Source organism: Tauraco erythrolophus, chromosome 2, assembly GCF_009769465.1.
Source record: "Tauraco erythrolophus isolate bTauEry1 chromosome 2, bTauEry1.pri, whole genome shotgun sequence".
In the NCBI taxonomy this organism is placed as follows: domain Eukaryota; kingdom Metazoa; phylum Chordata; class Aves; order Musophagiformes; family Musophagidae; genus Tauraco; species Tauraco erythrolophus.
The window spans coordinates 70319196-70337067 of NC_141466.1; the positions used below are offsets into that span (position 1 = coordinate 70319196).

General features: G+C 38.7%; 1 protein-coding gene across 1 annotated transcript in view; it reads right to left on the reverse strand.

The window, feature by feature from the left end:
- MSRA (methionine sulfoxide reductase A) overlaps positions 1-17872 on the reverse strand; it is a 323230-nt gene that overhangs the window by 182748 nt on the left and 122610 nt on the right. The window contains exon 2 of the mRNA XM_086624224.1: positions 6498-6566. Within this exon, the coding sequence (XP_086480350.1) occupies positions 6498-6566 (69 nt within the window). The remainder of the gene's footprint in view (positions 1-6497; positions 6567-17872) is intronic.

Sequence of the window (17872 nt, forward strand, 5' to 3'; positions counted from 1 at the left end):
TTAGGTCACAGCACACACACCTGTTTCAACATCATGAAGTCTTATATTCTCTTCAGATAGCAATATAATATCTTCTGACATGTAGCACAGTTTAAAGTTTTCTTTGACAAACAGTTTGTTCTATTTTTCTGTCTACAAAAAAAGTATTTCTTTTGGGGTCCAAACTCTGTTTCCTTTGATTTTCTTTTCCTAGTGAAAAGAACAGAGCTCATAAAAAAAACATAGTAATTGAAAGGTCAGTTAGACCAAAGGACTTCCTAACACACTGTCTTATCTGACATGGCCACCAGTAGCTGTTTCAGGAATGAGTAAAAGAAACTCTACATAGAGTGACCCATTGTTAACACACTGTCCACTTTCAAGAGAAATTATTTTCCTTTAGTTGAAAAGTTGTCCTGATCAAGCCTTTATTAAAAATGGTTGAGCCACTCAAGAGCAGGTCTTGCTTGAGGAGCTCAGCTTTCCAACATCAGAAGCCACATACATGGTACCATGTGACGCTGTACTGCACAGGCAGCAGCAAAGGCTGCATGTAAAGGCTGAGAAACCCCTGGCTCTACCCAGGGCTAATGTGACAATCTTGCTGTAATCCTATCTTAGTTTTTAAATACCCTTTGGAAGGAGTGGGAATTGTGGGAATGCATAGAGTACATCTGAATCTCAATAGAACAAAATAACTCAGGCAAAGTACAATGAGCACAAGTACAGGCTGGGCAGAGAATGGATTGAGAGCAGCCCTGAGGAGAAGGACTTGGGCTTGTTGGTTGATAAGGAGTTCATGATGCACATGAGCCGGCAATGTGTGCTGGCAACCCAGAAAGCCAACCATGTCTTGGGCTGCATCCAAAGCAGCATGGGCAGCAGGTCGAGGGAGGGGATTCTGCCCCTCTGCTCTGCTCTTGTGAAACCCCCCCCCCGCAGTGCTGCGTTCAGCTCTGGGGTCCCCAACATCAGAAGGACATGGAGCTGTTGGAGCGGCTCCAGAGAAGGGCCACAAAGATGACCCCTTCCAACCCAAACCGTTCAATGATTCTATGATAATACAGCTCTATAGAATTACTGGAACATGCTGCTGTCTAATAAGTGCAGAGCATGAACAAGCTGTCTGTCAACTGAGAAATGTCTGTAAATAGAGTTTATTCGTTACTTAACATCCTACTTCCGTCTATATTTTGTTTACATCAAGAAACCAATTATCCCATTAGCAGCCAGTATATGTCAAGCAAATACAACAAAATTTAGTCTCATATTTAAAAAGTGTTCTAATTAGAAATCTGAACTATTGCCGGACTTTATTAAAGGTAAATTAGAGCACCATACGCACAATGCTTCCTCTTAGAGAAATAAGGTAGCATATAAAGCACCGTGAATATATAGGTGTTCTGGGCTAAACCGGAGTCTTGCAATAGCAGCAGTTGATAAGAAAAATATGCACTGAAAATTCAGAAATGCTGACCAGAAATATTTCTGACCATAATACGGCAGTGCATTTAAACGTGCTTAAAATACACAAAGAATTATAATAGTACTGATGGAAATTTTAATTTATTGAAAGTTGCACATTATGCAGCTTTCAAGCATTTCTTTTCATTTTTTACACTTTATCCAAAAGTTGATTTTAGACTCTAAATTGCTTCTTTTTAAAACGTTATCAACTCTCTACTATATATGTTCAGGTTTTGACTTTTGCTTAGGTTTTTGGTCAAAATCAGTCGCTATAGGCAAAATACTTTTCATTTAGAATATCTATGGTCATAAAAACTACAAGAAAACTTTCCAGACTCACATTTATCAAATGACTCTTACTTTACCATCCATAACACTGTCATGGTTTAGGCTGCTCCGGCAACTAAACTCCACACAGCTGCTCACTCACCCTCTCCCACCCCTCAGGGATGAGAAAGGGAATTAAAGGAGAAAAGCGAAAGAGACCGATTGATTGAGATAAGAACAATTCAATACTAATACTATTAATATATGAATATGTATATATGTACAATGATAAATATATGCAAACGAATGATGTACAGTGTAATTGCTCATCACCCCTTGGCCAAGGCACATCTCGTACTGAACTAATGATCCCAAAACAGATAAATCCCAACACCGCAATCCCGGACGAGCGAGAGGCCGGAAAATAGAGAGTGAGACAGAGAGAGCACTCTTGAGAGTCTGAAAGTGAGAGTCCCGGAAGAGCAAAGGCCCTTCTTTCCTTCTGTCACTCATTTTATACTGGGCATGACGCTGCATGATATGGAATACTAATTGGCCAGTCTAGCCCTCAATCCTAAGTCTAAGTACAAATCATAAGGAGAGTTGGGGACCCTCTGTCCCAGCCATGCCCCCCCCATCCTGTTGTGCTCCTGCACACTGGCAAGAACACGGCAGCTGAAAAGTCCTTGAGACCTCAGTGCCAACTATAAACATCAGTGCACTGTCAGCGTTCTTCTCAGAGCAAGTCTCAGACTAAAACCAAAACACAGAGCTCTTCTGGCTGCTAAAAAGAAGAGCTAACTCTGTCCCAGCTGAAACCAGGATAAACACAAACACATAACATCTAGAGTTTCATCTGTTACAGTCACTGAACTCAGGAATACACTCCCTTCTTTACTTCAAGGGACACAACGATTTTTGATATAGCATTCTACTTTGTCTCCAGTGAGGAGCAGTGCCTGTGCACCTCCTGTGCTCTTAGTGAGGTCATTAAATGGTGAGCATTAAAAGATTTCCATTAAAGAGTCACCCTCATCCTTGAAATCTAGCTTTTTCACCATTGTAGAAACAAGGACGCATGTCTTTATTCTAATGAACAATAGGTGTATCTTAGGCAGCTGAGTGATGCTAAACAGACAACCGGAGAATCTCAAGAGAATTTAAATAGTCTTTTGAAAACTGTGAGGTTCTGTTATAAATGGGAAAGCTGCAGGAACAATGACCTGTGTACATTCACCCTGTACCTTGATCAAAACAAGAAGTCATATCATGAAGTAAATAATGCAGCATTAGAAGGAACAATCTCGAAGGTGGTTTTGCAGAAAATGGAACTATGTAATGCAATCTAACTGCATTGTGCAAGCAGGGAAAAGGATTAGTGTCTACAACCTGGCATTACATTTTATACTGCTATTTTTAGTGGTGAATCTAAAACTATCCAAGCAGTAGGAAAATTCACTGCAAGTAGGCTATATCCACAAAATCATATGGTTATTTACCATCTTTCAGTTTTTGCAGATATTTTTAAGGAAGAGAGATTGCTTCTTAGTAACTTCTGCTCTTTGAGACTTGTTCTTGTGCAATCCCATTTAAAGGATTAAAGGATGTTTCTGGAGGAGAGATTTAAGAAGCCCTCTCTTGCTAAGTCTGCTAGCTCAGACTAGCTCAGTTTCTTTCCCCTAGCTTGCAGAGTCCTAAAATACAAAGAACTTGATGTTAACAGGAGTATACATGGATAAGATGACTAACAATCTGAGAAGAATTACTAACAAATAATTGTTTTCTTCTTTGAGTGCTTCCTTTCATTCCCATTCCCACAGGGCCAGAGAACATTGTCCTCTTGGAAGTAGCAAAACTGAACCATAGCTCCATTTTTCTATACCGCATATCAGAATGGGATGTCAATGCCAACAAATGACAACAATTATCATCAGAGTCATGTTTGTATACTACTCTATCTCAGGTCTCACAGTAAACCTAAGAACGTGTAGGTTTTCCATTTATTCGCAGCACAGATGGCAGCAGCATGAGTTTTCACCACCTATCCCAACATTTGCAATCGCAATCTTGTGGAAAATCAAGGGCAATTGAAAAATGATGAAAGTTACCAGGTTTAATAGGAATATAACAGAGTTCCTCAGGAATGATTCAAAGTAGGATGTTTAATAAGATTTTGCACTCTGCCAATGAAATTCTGTAGGCAGGATAGTACTTTCTATGAAATTTTACAAATCATGTACAATCAGCAGTGATATAACCACCAATAGAAGCACTCACACCAACACCAACCAGAACCACTGGAAAAAAGGTCTAACATCATACAGGAAATAAACCTGAAGCTTTAAAGAATTTAAACAGTGAAGACTGCATCAATATCAGATTGTAGTAGAACTCTCTGACCCTGTCTGCTCTAAGAACTTCAAAGAAGAATCTCTACATCCATCTTAACCTTAAAACTCAAAGGTAACAAACACACAATCATTTTCCATTAGCTCCAAAAAAATTGTCAAACAGCCTCTCATTCCACCACTTCAATAATTTTTCAATGTTCTCAAAATCCACAGACAAGGGAATACTGGCAGAAAGACAATACTGGATTAGAGGAACTCTAAAGAGAACTTGGAGAAATCACGACGATCACTGAAGGGTGTCACTCACAAACCATTTCTCCTCTTGAACTGTGGTTAGCTCCATAGGAAAGTTAACGCTTAATAAGTTTTTTTGCTATCATCAACTGAAAAGATAATTTTTGAAGTAACAAATTAGTGCCCATGGATAACTTAGCACTTTGCATTCCACATAGGATTGCAGATATTTCGGATGTGAATACAGCTCTGTTTGTAAATAGATTGACAATTCATTCCGGACAGATACGTAAACTGTTACTACACCAGAACTTTCAGACACTGCTCAGGTTTCTGAAATATTTATGCTACGTCTTTTCTTTCTATGAATTAGACCAGATCATCATCACTAAACTCAATGACTGAGCCATATTGACATAGGCTGACTCAATGCCATATTGACATAGGATACTTTCGTCTATAAAATACAGATTCACAATCTTTAACATCAGTAGGCATGATTAGATTATCTAATGCGATCTACTGAATCATAAAGGGAAGGTAATTTTTACTACTTTTGCCTTTATGGAGATCAATAACCTGTTTTCTATTGATGCAAAACCTCAACAAGCATCTAGGGGGAATGTGGCGTCTGACTCAAGTGTCTATGTTCATTCTGGGTACTCTAGGACCGCAGGACTCCAGGAGACCTTCATCCGTCTGGTTTGGCAGCTGGCAGCCTGGTGAGCCTAAGACAGCTGAAACCACTGGTTAAGCACCCCACTAACTGTCCCAGACCCTATCTGAAGGCATGATGACATGGAGATTCTCTTGGCTGCTTTGATAGCTTGTTTCAGTGTTTCACTTTTTTGTTACTGTTGTTAATAAACTCTGTCTAATTGCTCAATAGAATGTGAAATATATTTTACTATCTGTCGCAGAAACACTGCGTGCAGGTGTAAAATTGCCTGCTAATGCCTACCCTCTATATTCCTGTTTTCATATCTGAAGGCTGCATTTATTCTTTTTGTTCCATCATACTGGGCATTTATGTAGTATTGCTTCTCAGAATCATTGCTTTCCAGGGTACATCCTCCATTTTTTCATATTTGTTGTTACACCCATCGCCTTGTAATTGCCAAAATTTATATATATGCTATCAGAACAGGCCCAGATCAAAACCAGTGATGACTGCTTTATATTCCTGACCAGCACTTACGATTAAGAACTCCATCAGGCTAGATGATATAGCAGGTGTATCAAGTAGTACTTTAACATTTACATCAACATCCCAGAGAGATAAACATTTAATAGGTTCTAATAAATTTCCTAAGGCACTTTTGTACCATCCTGTGGGAGTTAATAGAGAATTATATCCATTCTAAAGAAACCAATCTTATGGTTCAAAACAGGGTTAGGAAATTTTTCATTCTCTGTAACAATAAGTTTTAAATAGAAATCAACTTTGTTCTTCCCTAGAAAATTCCATAGGCTTGCTCTTAAGGACTAACATTAGCACATTCTGAAATGACAGCTCTGACAATTCCCAGATTTCAGTCCATATTTTGGTAAAAAACTGGTAATTCTGACCTATTTTAGGATGTTTCTTTCTTCCAGAACTGATTAATTTCTCCAGAGAAACATTTTTTCAAGTTTTACAAAAGGGCTCAAACAATGACATTTTCATAGAAAATAGCATAGATACAATGAAATGAAACATCTTCTCATTTACAACTGGCCACCTTTCCAGCTTTGCTGGTACTCAATAGTCTATGGGACTATTCACAAAATAAAGCACTGAACAGCAGGTTTGGTTTGGTTTGGGACATGTAAATGGTAACAACTCTGCAAGTAGAGTAGATCCCAACAGTTTGCATTCCTTGCATGACTTAAGGTCTGGAGAATCATGGTTCATCTTCAGAATTTTGTTTAAACTAATGAGTGATCTTACAGGAATTACGATACATTAAAAGCTACTATTTTGGAATTTTTATGGAAAAAAAAAAGATTTCAATTAAAAAAAAAAATACTTTTAATATAATTCTTTTGGGGTATGAACATGCCCCAAAATGATCAGTAGCTTTACCTGATTGTAGTGATTAGAAAATGGCAATAGCAGCCCAGATTCTAAAACTCTAAGGACTCAGGCTGAAATTAAGAAATTTGGCATGCAGTAGCAGTATACAGCTTAGAGCTTTTATTTTAAAGCTGATGTCTTACCAAACACAGCCATCTGTGTTCCCTCTGGGAAAGGTTCTACCATTCTGTTTCCATTGACATGATGTTTATCTAGGAGGAAAAAAAAAACAAGTCAAAATGTAATAGAATATATGCTTTGCATAAAACCAACTGTGTTTTTCTTACAGTTCTGTTGAAACCTGAAATTTGATTTATGAAAGCCAACCTGTGCAATTCTCTAATATCTGAAATCTCACACTCTCTGAGTCAATTTTTCAAAAATACTGTCCCAAAGTCCCAGGATATAAACTGAAGATGCATTTCAGTTTAGTGGTTAAGACAAGTCTGCTGATACTAACATGACACGCACATACAAAGCAATATAGAGCAGCAATCACTGTCAAAGGTGGAGTACTCTTGAAAGCAACCTCCTCATGCAAGCAGAAAATGCAGGGAAATCGTAATTCTCTGATGCTTCTAGAGTACGCTGGTGCTCAATCACAAGATTTTGGATATGACCAAGCAGGAACTGTGTCTATTTTCGGCAGCAGTGGGGTGGGTTGGACTTGGCTGGCTGCCAGGTGCCCACCCAGTCACTCTCACCCCCTCTTGTCAATGTGACAGGGAGAAAATGAGATGGAAAAACTCAGGGGTTGAGGCAAAATACAGGGAGATCGCCTACCAATCACCATCATGAGCGGTCCAGACTCAACTTGAGGAAAACTAATTTAATTTATTGCCAATTAAAACGCTTTTGGATTGTGAGAAATGAAAGACAAATAAAAACACCTTCCCCCCACCACCCAGCTCAGCCTCCCCCCATTCCTGACTCTGACCTTCGGGCTCACAGGGCTGTTTCTCACCCTTTTTTCCTCATTCGTCAGCGCTGCGGCAAGTTTTGCCCTTTCTTACATGTATTTTGCCAGAGGCACCACAAGCGTGCAACCCCCTCACTGCTACTACCTGGACATTTACACCCGATCTGTTCCCTAAAATTAATATTTACCCTACATATTCTAATGCCACATCTGTTCACGACAGAGCATACAGAGCTCATCCTCGACAGCAGTCACACCTCGGACTGTTTTCACACTGTTAAATTACTGCCGTCATTGGAAACCGCTGTAACAGACCAAATGCAACTGCTCTTCCATTAACCAACACTGAATTACAAAGGGGAGAGGAGCACAAAATGCAAAACAAAATCCATCATGCAATCGTCCTCAGTGACTTGAGAATCAGCAGCACCAGCACCTTCCAGCTCCCGCCATAATGGAGATGCTTTTCGTACAGGACATTTCCTCCATGTTATGGCCAAATTTCTCCCATTTCTCTTAGAAAACTTGATGCGCGACACAAAATTAGCAAAACCGCTTCTGCTGTTTTCATGGAAACTGAAAAGCTGGTCCATTTGAGATTTATTTTAGTTAAACAGCCCTTTTCTAGGCACTAGGGCCACCCATTCTCAGGCGAAAGACCGTTTTCTCCAGGCAGCAGCTGGGCTCTGGGAAATCCGGTCTGCAGAAGCAGACAGACGATCTACAGCTCTCACGAGCTGCAGCTTAAGACTAAGTAATATATCCTTGCACAAGTATACAGGAGGACATAAGACAGAACATCTATACAAAGCATTTGCATAAAAGTCAAATCAAGACTGAGACTTTTGGTCTCAAGGAACACAAAGCGTACAGGAAAGTGCAATATTATGGCATCCCTGGTGCTCACAGGGATGATTTCCACACAATAAAATAGTAGAAGCCTGGCTTTACTCCCTCCGTGACAGGATGGCTCCCAGGGGTTAGACACTTCTTAGTTTCCAAATTAAATAATATATTCTTCACATGCCAACGTACTTCTCTTTCATCTCAATGTACTTTCTTGAGCACAAAGAAAATTCTGCTCCTTGTGATAATATAGGCTTATTGCTATATAATCAAGGTTGTATGTATAACGTGGAAGGGTTGTCTGTATAACCTGGAAATGAGCTCTCCAACCTCAAATAAAATCAAATATACAGATCCACAACAGAACATTCCCAATCCTTTTCACTGGCATCTCCACATTCATTTAGTGATCTACTAAGACTCATTGTCAACAATGGTGGAAAGAAATAAAATTGCCTGAACTCAAAATACAGGTTTCTGTTCACAAAATACTTTCCAGGGAGAAAGCCAAGAGATTTTTCTCAGTACGCACATTATTTTACTTCCTGTAGTACAGAACCTGGTGAGGAATAAAACAGGTCAAATTAAGAGCAGGGGATTGCCTTGCGAATTCTCTGAAAGTAATATTTTTCGTTACCAGGGAGGCATAGCACAGTATTACTCCCAGTTGGCACCAAACATTTTTCAACAGTTAATGAGAAGGGAAAATCAGGGTTATCTGCAATTGGAGCAAGAGGTGCCACGAAGTCAACTGTTGGCATTTAGGAAGACTGAATACCCTGTGCCACACAAGCTAAGGGAGGGGCTTTAGGAAGGGAATTATTCAGAGGTTCGAGAGTGGGAGTTCGAGACCAGCGCCATATAACGTTTCGACCTCATTAGCTATAGCTTGTATTACTAACATGATCTACAGCCATCTGACATGAGCAAACAGTCAGAAAAAATATGAAACATCATGCAAGATGAAATAAATTGACCCTTCCCTAGTCTTGATAGCTGCCTTCTTTCAAAGACTGAATTACATAGATGATGTATGAAGGAGTTACCATTTCAATTGGTGAGGCTTTCAATACAGTAAAATTAAAATTCAACTTTTAGAAGTGAGATGGGCTTGAATGAAAATAGTATTTCCAGAGTTCTCAAGTTGTCCTCCACTGCCTTCACACTTTCATTTCAAAGATCTTAGACAGATAAAATAATTTATTTTCTTGTCATTCATGCTTTACATTTTTTCCAGTATTCTCTGCCTCCTGCCTAGATGCACTAAATAGTAAAAAATAAACAAAAATTACATGGAATTTACAAAAAATACATTCAACCTTGGGAAGAAAGTAACAATATATAAGTATAAAGAGCCTCTCAACAAGTACACTATTCAAAGAACATTGGAGGTTGGGGCTTTTTACTGAACAGTTTTTCTTGTGAAAACATAAGCTTTAATTCTCACCTAAAATTGGATTGAGTAGCTCCAGAAAATCAGTACTTCGGCCCCATGGAATTAGGGAAAAAAAAAAAAAAATAGAAGGACTTTCCTTGTAACTTGCCAACAGAAAGAATAAATGACTGTTCCAAGCTCATCGTCATTCCAGAGACAAGGACTTACAAGATGTAAGTTAAAACCTCTTGTTAAAGAGATATGGAAAGATTATCAGTGAACACTGAACTGGCTATGAGAAGATAACTTCAGCTTCCTAGTGGTGAAAACAACATGTTTCACCCTAATACTTTCAATATTTACAGGGTTAATCCTTCAGTGGTCTACGATAGCATTCAGGCACTTGGAAAAGTAAAATTGAGAGGACGCAGATGTCTATGTCATCTTCATGATCATCTTGATCCTCAGGGTTTCAACAGAAAGCTAACTGATATGGAATAAATTTTTATTTCTTTTTTATTGATACTCAAGCTGCCAGCATTTAATGAATGTAACTTCATAACCAAACAACGGGGGCTTCCTCTTAAAACTGCTGAATTCTGCTCTATATCCAACTGTGAGAACTGTCTTTACCATTTTTCAAACTAAGCTTGAGAGATATCTGCAACGAACTCTTTCCCTGCTGAACAGAACTGGTATGTGCTAAAAGCAACACATATCCTGGAGGTCTTGACATTCAATTTTAGCTTCAGGCAAAGTCTGCTTTAGACAGGTGCAATGCCTGGCCCTCTCTCCTTAGATTTTCTGGATTTTTACAGAAATAATCCTTCCCAGTTCCTCTGTATCTGTGAAACAGTATAATATATGGAAAGACAATCAAAAGTTGTTAAACAGATCCTCGATTATCCTTTGGCATTATTCAGCCGTTGCAGCTCATCACTCAATAGTTTCTAACATAGTCCTACAAATGCCCTTTGCTAAAGATTCACTAACTTCAAGTAAAGCTCTGTCCACAGGCTTAGGCTGTATCTGTACTACTATACTATTCAAATAAACAAGTCATATCTAGAAACTATTTGAGAGAGTGTTAATTAGCCTAGCTGAAATCATGTTAGATCCTATCCTAGCAATTTATCAGCGTGGACAATCAAGTTCCAGTGCCTGGACCTGTTCTCTGGCACATTTTAATTTATTAGTATACACTTCATTTATCTTCACAGTTCCATGTATGTCGATGGTATCACACCAGTAATAGATAAACTTAACAACAAAATATGTTCAAATGAGAAAGTTTTATAAAATTCTTTTCCTTTCAAACCAGACTGACTTGGGTTTAAACAGATTTACTGTTCTGCTCTAAGCCCAGAGGAGATTTAAAGCTCAATTAAATAAAAACTCACTGCTGTTAGGTTGGATTTCTAATAAATTCATTGCCACAAAATTTATAGCATTTATCAGACCTTCAGTTGAATCTTGGAATTATTAGAGGCAGAAGTTTGTGCTTCTTTCTTAAATATGCATATTCTTGCCTAATGCAGAGCAGCCAGTCACTCATGGGCAAAATCCTCTCTCACAGCAGCACAGATGAAATGAAAGTTATACCAAGAATGAAATCAGCAGTGCAGAAGGTCTACACAAGGCATTTTGCATAACTGAAGATATCCGAGAGGAACTCTGGGTTAAGATACCCAAAGTCAGTAATGAACATGAGTTTTCTATTTGTGGACCCAAATAAAGCTGCTTACAAAGATCTGGCTTTCAGCAAATGCTGATCCAGCATTGAGTGAAAATCAGAAATTTTCTGGTCTCAAAATATTCAATCTCAAGCAATCATTGTAAGGATTTGAGAACATTTTTTTTTATTATTAAGAAATTCATATGTTCTTCAGATTTATCTTTTGATTTTTAAACCATTAGGGAATATTTAGAGTACATATCCAAACTTGTTTCATCAGAGCAGCCAGAAAGTTATTATTTTTAAATGAAAACTGAGATTCACACATAATCAAATTAATCCAGGAGTAGGGGTCATATTTATACACAAGGACTGTTAATTTTCCATGGTAAGCACAACCAGGAATTGAATTGAAAATAGCTGATATAACCAATTACCATGAGCCTCCTCCATCTCTTACCAGCACAAACACGATGGGTATATGGGAAAGAAGGAGAAAAAAGGGATAAGCAGTGACAGGGTGAGAGAGGAACTTCCTAAAGCAAATCAGCTACTGCTTGAACAACTCCTTTCCCCTTTCTGTTTTGCCTTAGACACCTTTTCCTGCACTTCCCATGACATCACCATAGTGGAGGTTTTTTCTCCATTGGTTACACCAAACCCTCACTCAACTGTCGATGTGGTTAACTAGATCACTGAGGGGCTGGAAATTTCAGACAGATGACAGAGAAAGCAGGTCAGGGAATGCAAGAAAAATGTAAAACAGTTACAAAAATAACTCAGTGGTTATTATTTCCAAAAGTGGCGTATAAGTCATAACATATATCATAAGAGTTGCAAGATGGGCACCAAAGAAACATAAAAGCACTGCTCATTTTGCAGAGTGTTAGCTGCACACAGCATGTACATGTAATATTTAGCACAGTTGCCATATTCATTTTAAAAAACAGTTTGGAGGCAATGAAGGGGCATAAAACTTAAGAGCCAGGCTGGTATGAAAAAGACTGTTTTCACCTAAATAAAGGGAAGGAGAAGAAAAGTGTTTAGCATTGAATAAGCAACTTATTTAAATGCCTCCTAAATTTCGGATATGAGAGGAGTATGTCATCCACAGTCACAACTCCACCTCTCTAAAGTGAAGTAATGAAAAATAAGATGACAGACACCATTTGAAAACTTATAACATGGAGACAGACTGATGACATTTCACTGTAACCTACAGCTGCTATGTTCTTTTATTTAAAAATTCATTGAATGCCCAAGTTTAACTTCAGTGTCAGAGTTTGTACGCTCCAGAAAGACCACAGTAAAATGAATGCTACAATGAGAAGACATCAGATTCATTGCTCCTGTGATGGCTGAGAAAGTTTTACTGCTTTAGGAGAGGACAGAATTATCAGCAGTCTGAAAACTGATGTAGGAACAAATCTAACATGTAGCACAAGACAAGTGAAGTGCTTTGTGAGAAGCAAGACGTTCAGAAAAAGCTCCTCATGGCGTGATTGGTAACCCACTGCGAGATACATGGACTATCAGGCCTGATCATCCCCTACTGCTTTTTCATATAACACTTTTTACTGCTGTGCACCATCAATATACAGTCCATAATTGAAGGCCAGTGGGTTTCTTTTCTGTCTTGTAAACAGGAAATTATCTAATTTTTATTTCCAGCGAAAGACTGCAACATTCAGAAAAAAAAATGGTGGAAGTTTGGCAGTGCAGTGTTACCATTTAACATGTAGTGAGTAAAAGGTCTGTAACTGTCACCAAAGAGAAGAAATCCTAAGCTAAAGAAGACTAAGTCATAAAAATAAGGAATTCATTGCCCTTGGGTAAAAGTTCACCACAGGTGACACAGGAAAGAAAACTCAGTTCAAAGGAAGCAAAATTAGCCTTACTTATCAGTATTTTCCAAACAAATGTTTTCTTTTCAATTTAACCATTTAATTTACAGTATACATTAACAGAGAAAGAACTAGGTACCTGTCAATTTTTTCAAAGTCTTATCCTTTACTGTAACTATATTGAAGTCCACAGGCAGCACTTACTTATTAACAGTGAACTAACTCTAAATATACGCTTCCATCGGGCTACGCAGCCCGTGGAGTTAAAAGACAGTAAAAAATGTGTTATTCACATTTTCAAGTATAAAACTTCCTTGGTATCTTTAAAACAGAACTCCATTTCGGTATATTTACGTGTTATCTGATGAGAGCTTCGTTGCATTTCATGCACCTGGCTCAGAAAACAGGGATCTGACCTTCATTATACCTGTGCCTAAAATGAGGTACCTAAGTAAATTACCTGATTCTAAAGACTTCCGGGCTTCCAGAATTCCTATTAACTTCACTAAAAGCCACAACTGGCCAGTACTTTTGGAAAGCAGGTCATTCATTTGTATACCTAAACATGAACCTTCAAGTCTGACTTTTTAAATCTAAATAAGTTGTTTGGGTTTTTTACGCTGTACCTTAAACCTATTAAATCTTTTAACAGTAATTGCTAAATATTTTTCTAACTATTTTTTTTAGTTACTAAATCTCTGATAAATCTTTTAACAATTGATTCATCCAATTTGAAGTCAATCTGACTAAATTCTAATTTGAAAGCCTAGTTGTCAGAGAGCCAGAATCTTCCTTTTTTTGTCCTATCATTCTCAGTAGGCATCGCTCATGGTTTTATCAAAGCAATTATTTGGATTGCTCTGTCAGCTATTCCAGGAGTAAGCTTGATAGTTCTTTCAGACAAAAACGTAAATGCAACATTTTTAAGCATCTATCTACTTCATTACCCAGAAGATATCTCCTTAACAAAGGGCTTAGTTCTCTAATATAGCATCTGATGTGTATGCCAAGAGGAGTTATGTATGTATTATGTACCAAATTATATCACATGTGAGGGGAGAGACTTTTTACAAGGGAGTGTAGAGATAAAGGGCAATGGCTTTAAACTGAAAAAGGGGAGATTTAGAGTAGATATAAGGAAGAAATTTTATACAATGAGGGTGATGAGGCACTGGCACAGGTTGCCCAGAGAAGCTGTGGCTGCCCCATCCCTGGAAGTGTTCAAGGCCAGGTTGAATGAGGCTTTGAGTAATCTGGTGTAGTGGAAGATGTCCTTGCCCATGGCATGGGGGGTTGGAACTAGATGATCTTGAAGGTCCCTTCCAACCCAAACCATTCTATGATTCTATGATTTCACAAATTATACAAGGATAGGATTGTTCCAGTCACTAATATTGAACCAGATCGTTACTTCTTCAGACAGAGGGGAAATCTTTCATCTTACTTATATTCTTTCCATCTCCCAAGATCTCCTGGATATCAGAAAATGCTTTGGAGATGGTTTCACAATGGTCTGGAAAGGACAGAAGGAAAGCCTGGCTGTTAATGAGAAAGCTTACAGGTAGTGTTGCTGAAGGAATAGGAATTACCCACTAAATCCCCCCATTTCCAACCTAAACTTTCTAAAAACACCCACCCATCCTTTTCCCTAAAGATGTAGCTTCTCTTCATCATTTTGGGGATTTAAAAAAGCTACTTAATGGAAAAATCCATGAAAGCATAGCTTCACCAGGGACATGCTCTTATCAAGAGAAGCACAAGAGGGAGAGGGCTGCTCTACTTCGGGCCTCTGTGGAGCTAATAGTGGTATTAGATGTGTAATTTATGGCAGAATTTTGTCCATAAATTCTTCATAGCTGGTGATGAAATAGAAGCCCTTCTTTATTTTCAGGTCTAGTTCAATGAGCAGAACTGTCAGTTCTGCAAGCTCCTGCGTAATAAGAAAATCTAATGTCATATCAGATGAAACCCAAAGTGTTATGTTTCAAATCATTTTGCCTCCCAAAGGATATTTTCAGCACAGGGACATTGCTGCCTGAACTCAGCCATTTCTGTTTCCAACTCTGACAAGTCATTTTGGTTCTCAGCATTGGCAGAGAGATGGCGTACATGATCTACTGGGTTTCTTTCACCTCTCATTTCTCGAGTTCCATCCTCCATCAGTCAGGAGAGAATCAGCTGTCAACTCATTACCAATTAAATAGAGAGGTCAGCTATGTAATGGTAATTCACTGCCTACAACTATTTGTAGTATTATGCTATTGTTCTTACATGGTAGTTCCCAACTATTATTTAAAAAGCAAGATATCATTCAAGTGAAAATATTAATTACAAATTTTGTCAAAAAAATAAACAACTTTGCTTGTTGAAATTGGTCAAGAAAGGAAGAGTGGTAGCTGAAAACAGTTTTGAAACGTACTCTGATGTACGTGATGATGTCTCACAATGTGACACACTGTGTTCTGCTGCATCCATTCTATCAAACAGATTACTACAGAGAAACTGATTGATGCTACAAAATATGATGCGTCCTAGCACAGTGTGTCAGTTCAGACCCCAAAACACATGGACTTCTCCAAAAATATAGGTTCTGTTTAACAAACAAAGGCAAGATTATCACAAACCGACTTTTGTTACGCAGTTCTTAGTGGGAAATGTCCCAACAGGAACGACAGGAAAACAAGTTTTTGAAGATGAAAATTAATTCCTTTCTTAGAAGTGGGCAGCGGAGATGCAGAGGAGGAGAAAGAGCAATTTTGAAATTTCCAATCTACTGGGGTTTGGAGATTAGTGGCTGAACAGCTGCGCCTGTAGCCGTGTGAGTGTGCTAATAGGAAGCAGCGCGTCATGCAGCACTGGACCACGGGGGAAACAGGCTGCGACGTGTGAAAGGGTAGAGGGGCTGCAAGGTCAGGGGAGACTGCATGTGTGATGGGGAAGACAGGCTATAGGAGCACGTGTAGGGCAGGGGAAAAGCTGGCTGTAGGGCTCTGCATAGGACCAGAGAGAGAGCAGATGGATGCACCGGGTGCAGGGTAGTGGGTAAGTGGCAGCTGGGACAGAGGATGGTGGGGTGTGGGGGTAAAATATGAGGATCAGGGATATATTTGGGGCATGGCCAGAGGACAGTATCCTAGAAACTACAACAATGGACTTACTGCTTTCAAGAAGACAAAGCCACAGACCATTATGTGACTTTCACACACAGGAAGTACCTGAGACCTCAATAAACTAGACCGCTCACATCTTGACTGTACCCACACGTGCTGCATGATGTATTTTCTGATTCTGTAGGCCAGGTGTTTAACTTTTGAGTTTTGGGGTAGATTCATTGAGGTTATATTAAATAAGCTTAAATTGGGATTCATGCCACTTGGCTTTAGTCATCTACAATGGGTATCTGCATCTGAGTACCCAGCCTTGGATCCTTCTGTACTCTGGAAAGAACCAGACACTTCTGTGGTGATTCATCTGACATATTTTGGATGTTTTCTTCAGGATAAAATGAATCATATTTAAAAACATCAATTTCTGAGCACTGATTATAAGGAAACTAATGGCAAACTCAGATGAATTCCACCTATGTCACCTGCAGTAATATCACTGAGATTTATGATCTATTCAGTGGGAGGATTATACATGCCTCTGTGTACATACATATTTATTAAAATATGGTCTTGACACCAACAGAGATTCTGGGTTATGAAACGGCACAAATGTTAACAGTAAAACTTACAATCAAAATAGCAAAGGAAACAATAACAGAGGAAAAAATAACAATCCTATCTCCAAGGGTTGCTAGAAGGTAGTCTATCTCACAAGCAGTTTTGTTGTTATACTGCAGTAATAGATAGTGTTCTCCCACCTTAGGCAGGTAACTTAGACAGAAACATATTAGATACACCCAGTAGCCACCTCTTGTGGCATTTTTGAGATTGTCACATCATTTCTCTTCTCAAAAACCTAACTCAGGGGTTATGACATAACATGAAAGTCTCAGATTTCATTTTTAAACCTATGCTTTTTAACCTATCTGTTGGGAGATTTAAAAAATGGAGATCACCTACACCCAAAAATTAAAAATTAAACAAGGAATACAAATATGATTTCTCCTTCTCAGAAGATATGTAGTGTTCAAATGTTCGACATTTTTTCTTCTTAATACCTCTACAATATGGCTCCACTATCTACAGGTACATATATAGCTTTTCTTAAGGTTCTCATTATCTCTCACCTTGATTGCTAAAATATGGTTTCCTTGAGACTTGAGAAAGGCCCTCTGGAGCACTAAAATTCAAAAAAAATATTGATGCAAAGAACACTGTTCTAGTCCATCAGTTTGACGTCACACTCCTCTTCAGATTGCTTCTCTACCGCACCAAGCGGAAGTTGCTTGTCTACTTCCAGGGCCCTCCTGACCGAGACTACAACTGTCACCCATCTTTCATGCACAAGCTGAATGTCATGTTCCACTCAGAGATGCCAGCCTCATTCCTTACACTTTCTAACAAGTTTCCTCAGCATTTCTGTGGTACTCCTCCTTGCAGCAGGGAGGAGATCCTCATAAACAAACCCAGAGCTACCTCCTTATCTCCTTCCTTAAACCTCCTCTCCTTTATGGACATGTAATGAAAAACCTGACACTAGTTAGTCTGCTAGTATGTAATGTATAGTCAGGTTGCCAATATACTGACCTATAGAGATTTCAGCTGTCAGTTCTGTCTGTCTGTCAGGTCTGTTCAGACCATCATACGGTAATCTAAATAAAAATAATAAAAATAGTGTTGCGTTTACTGTGTGGGACCCCACGCATAGCTGTTGAGTAACTGAGATTGATAATTTATCGCTTTCTGTAAAAG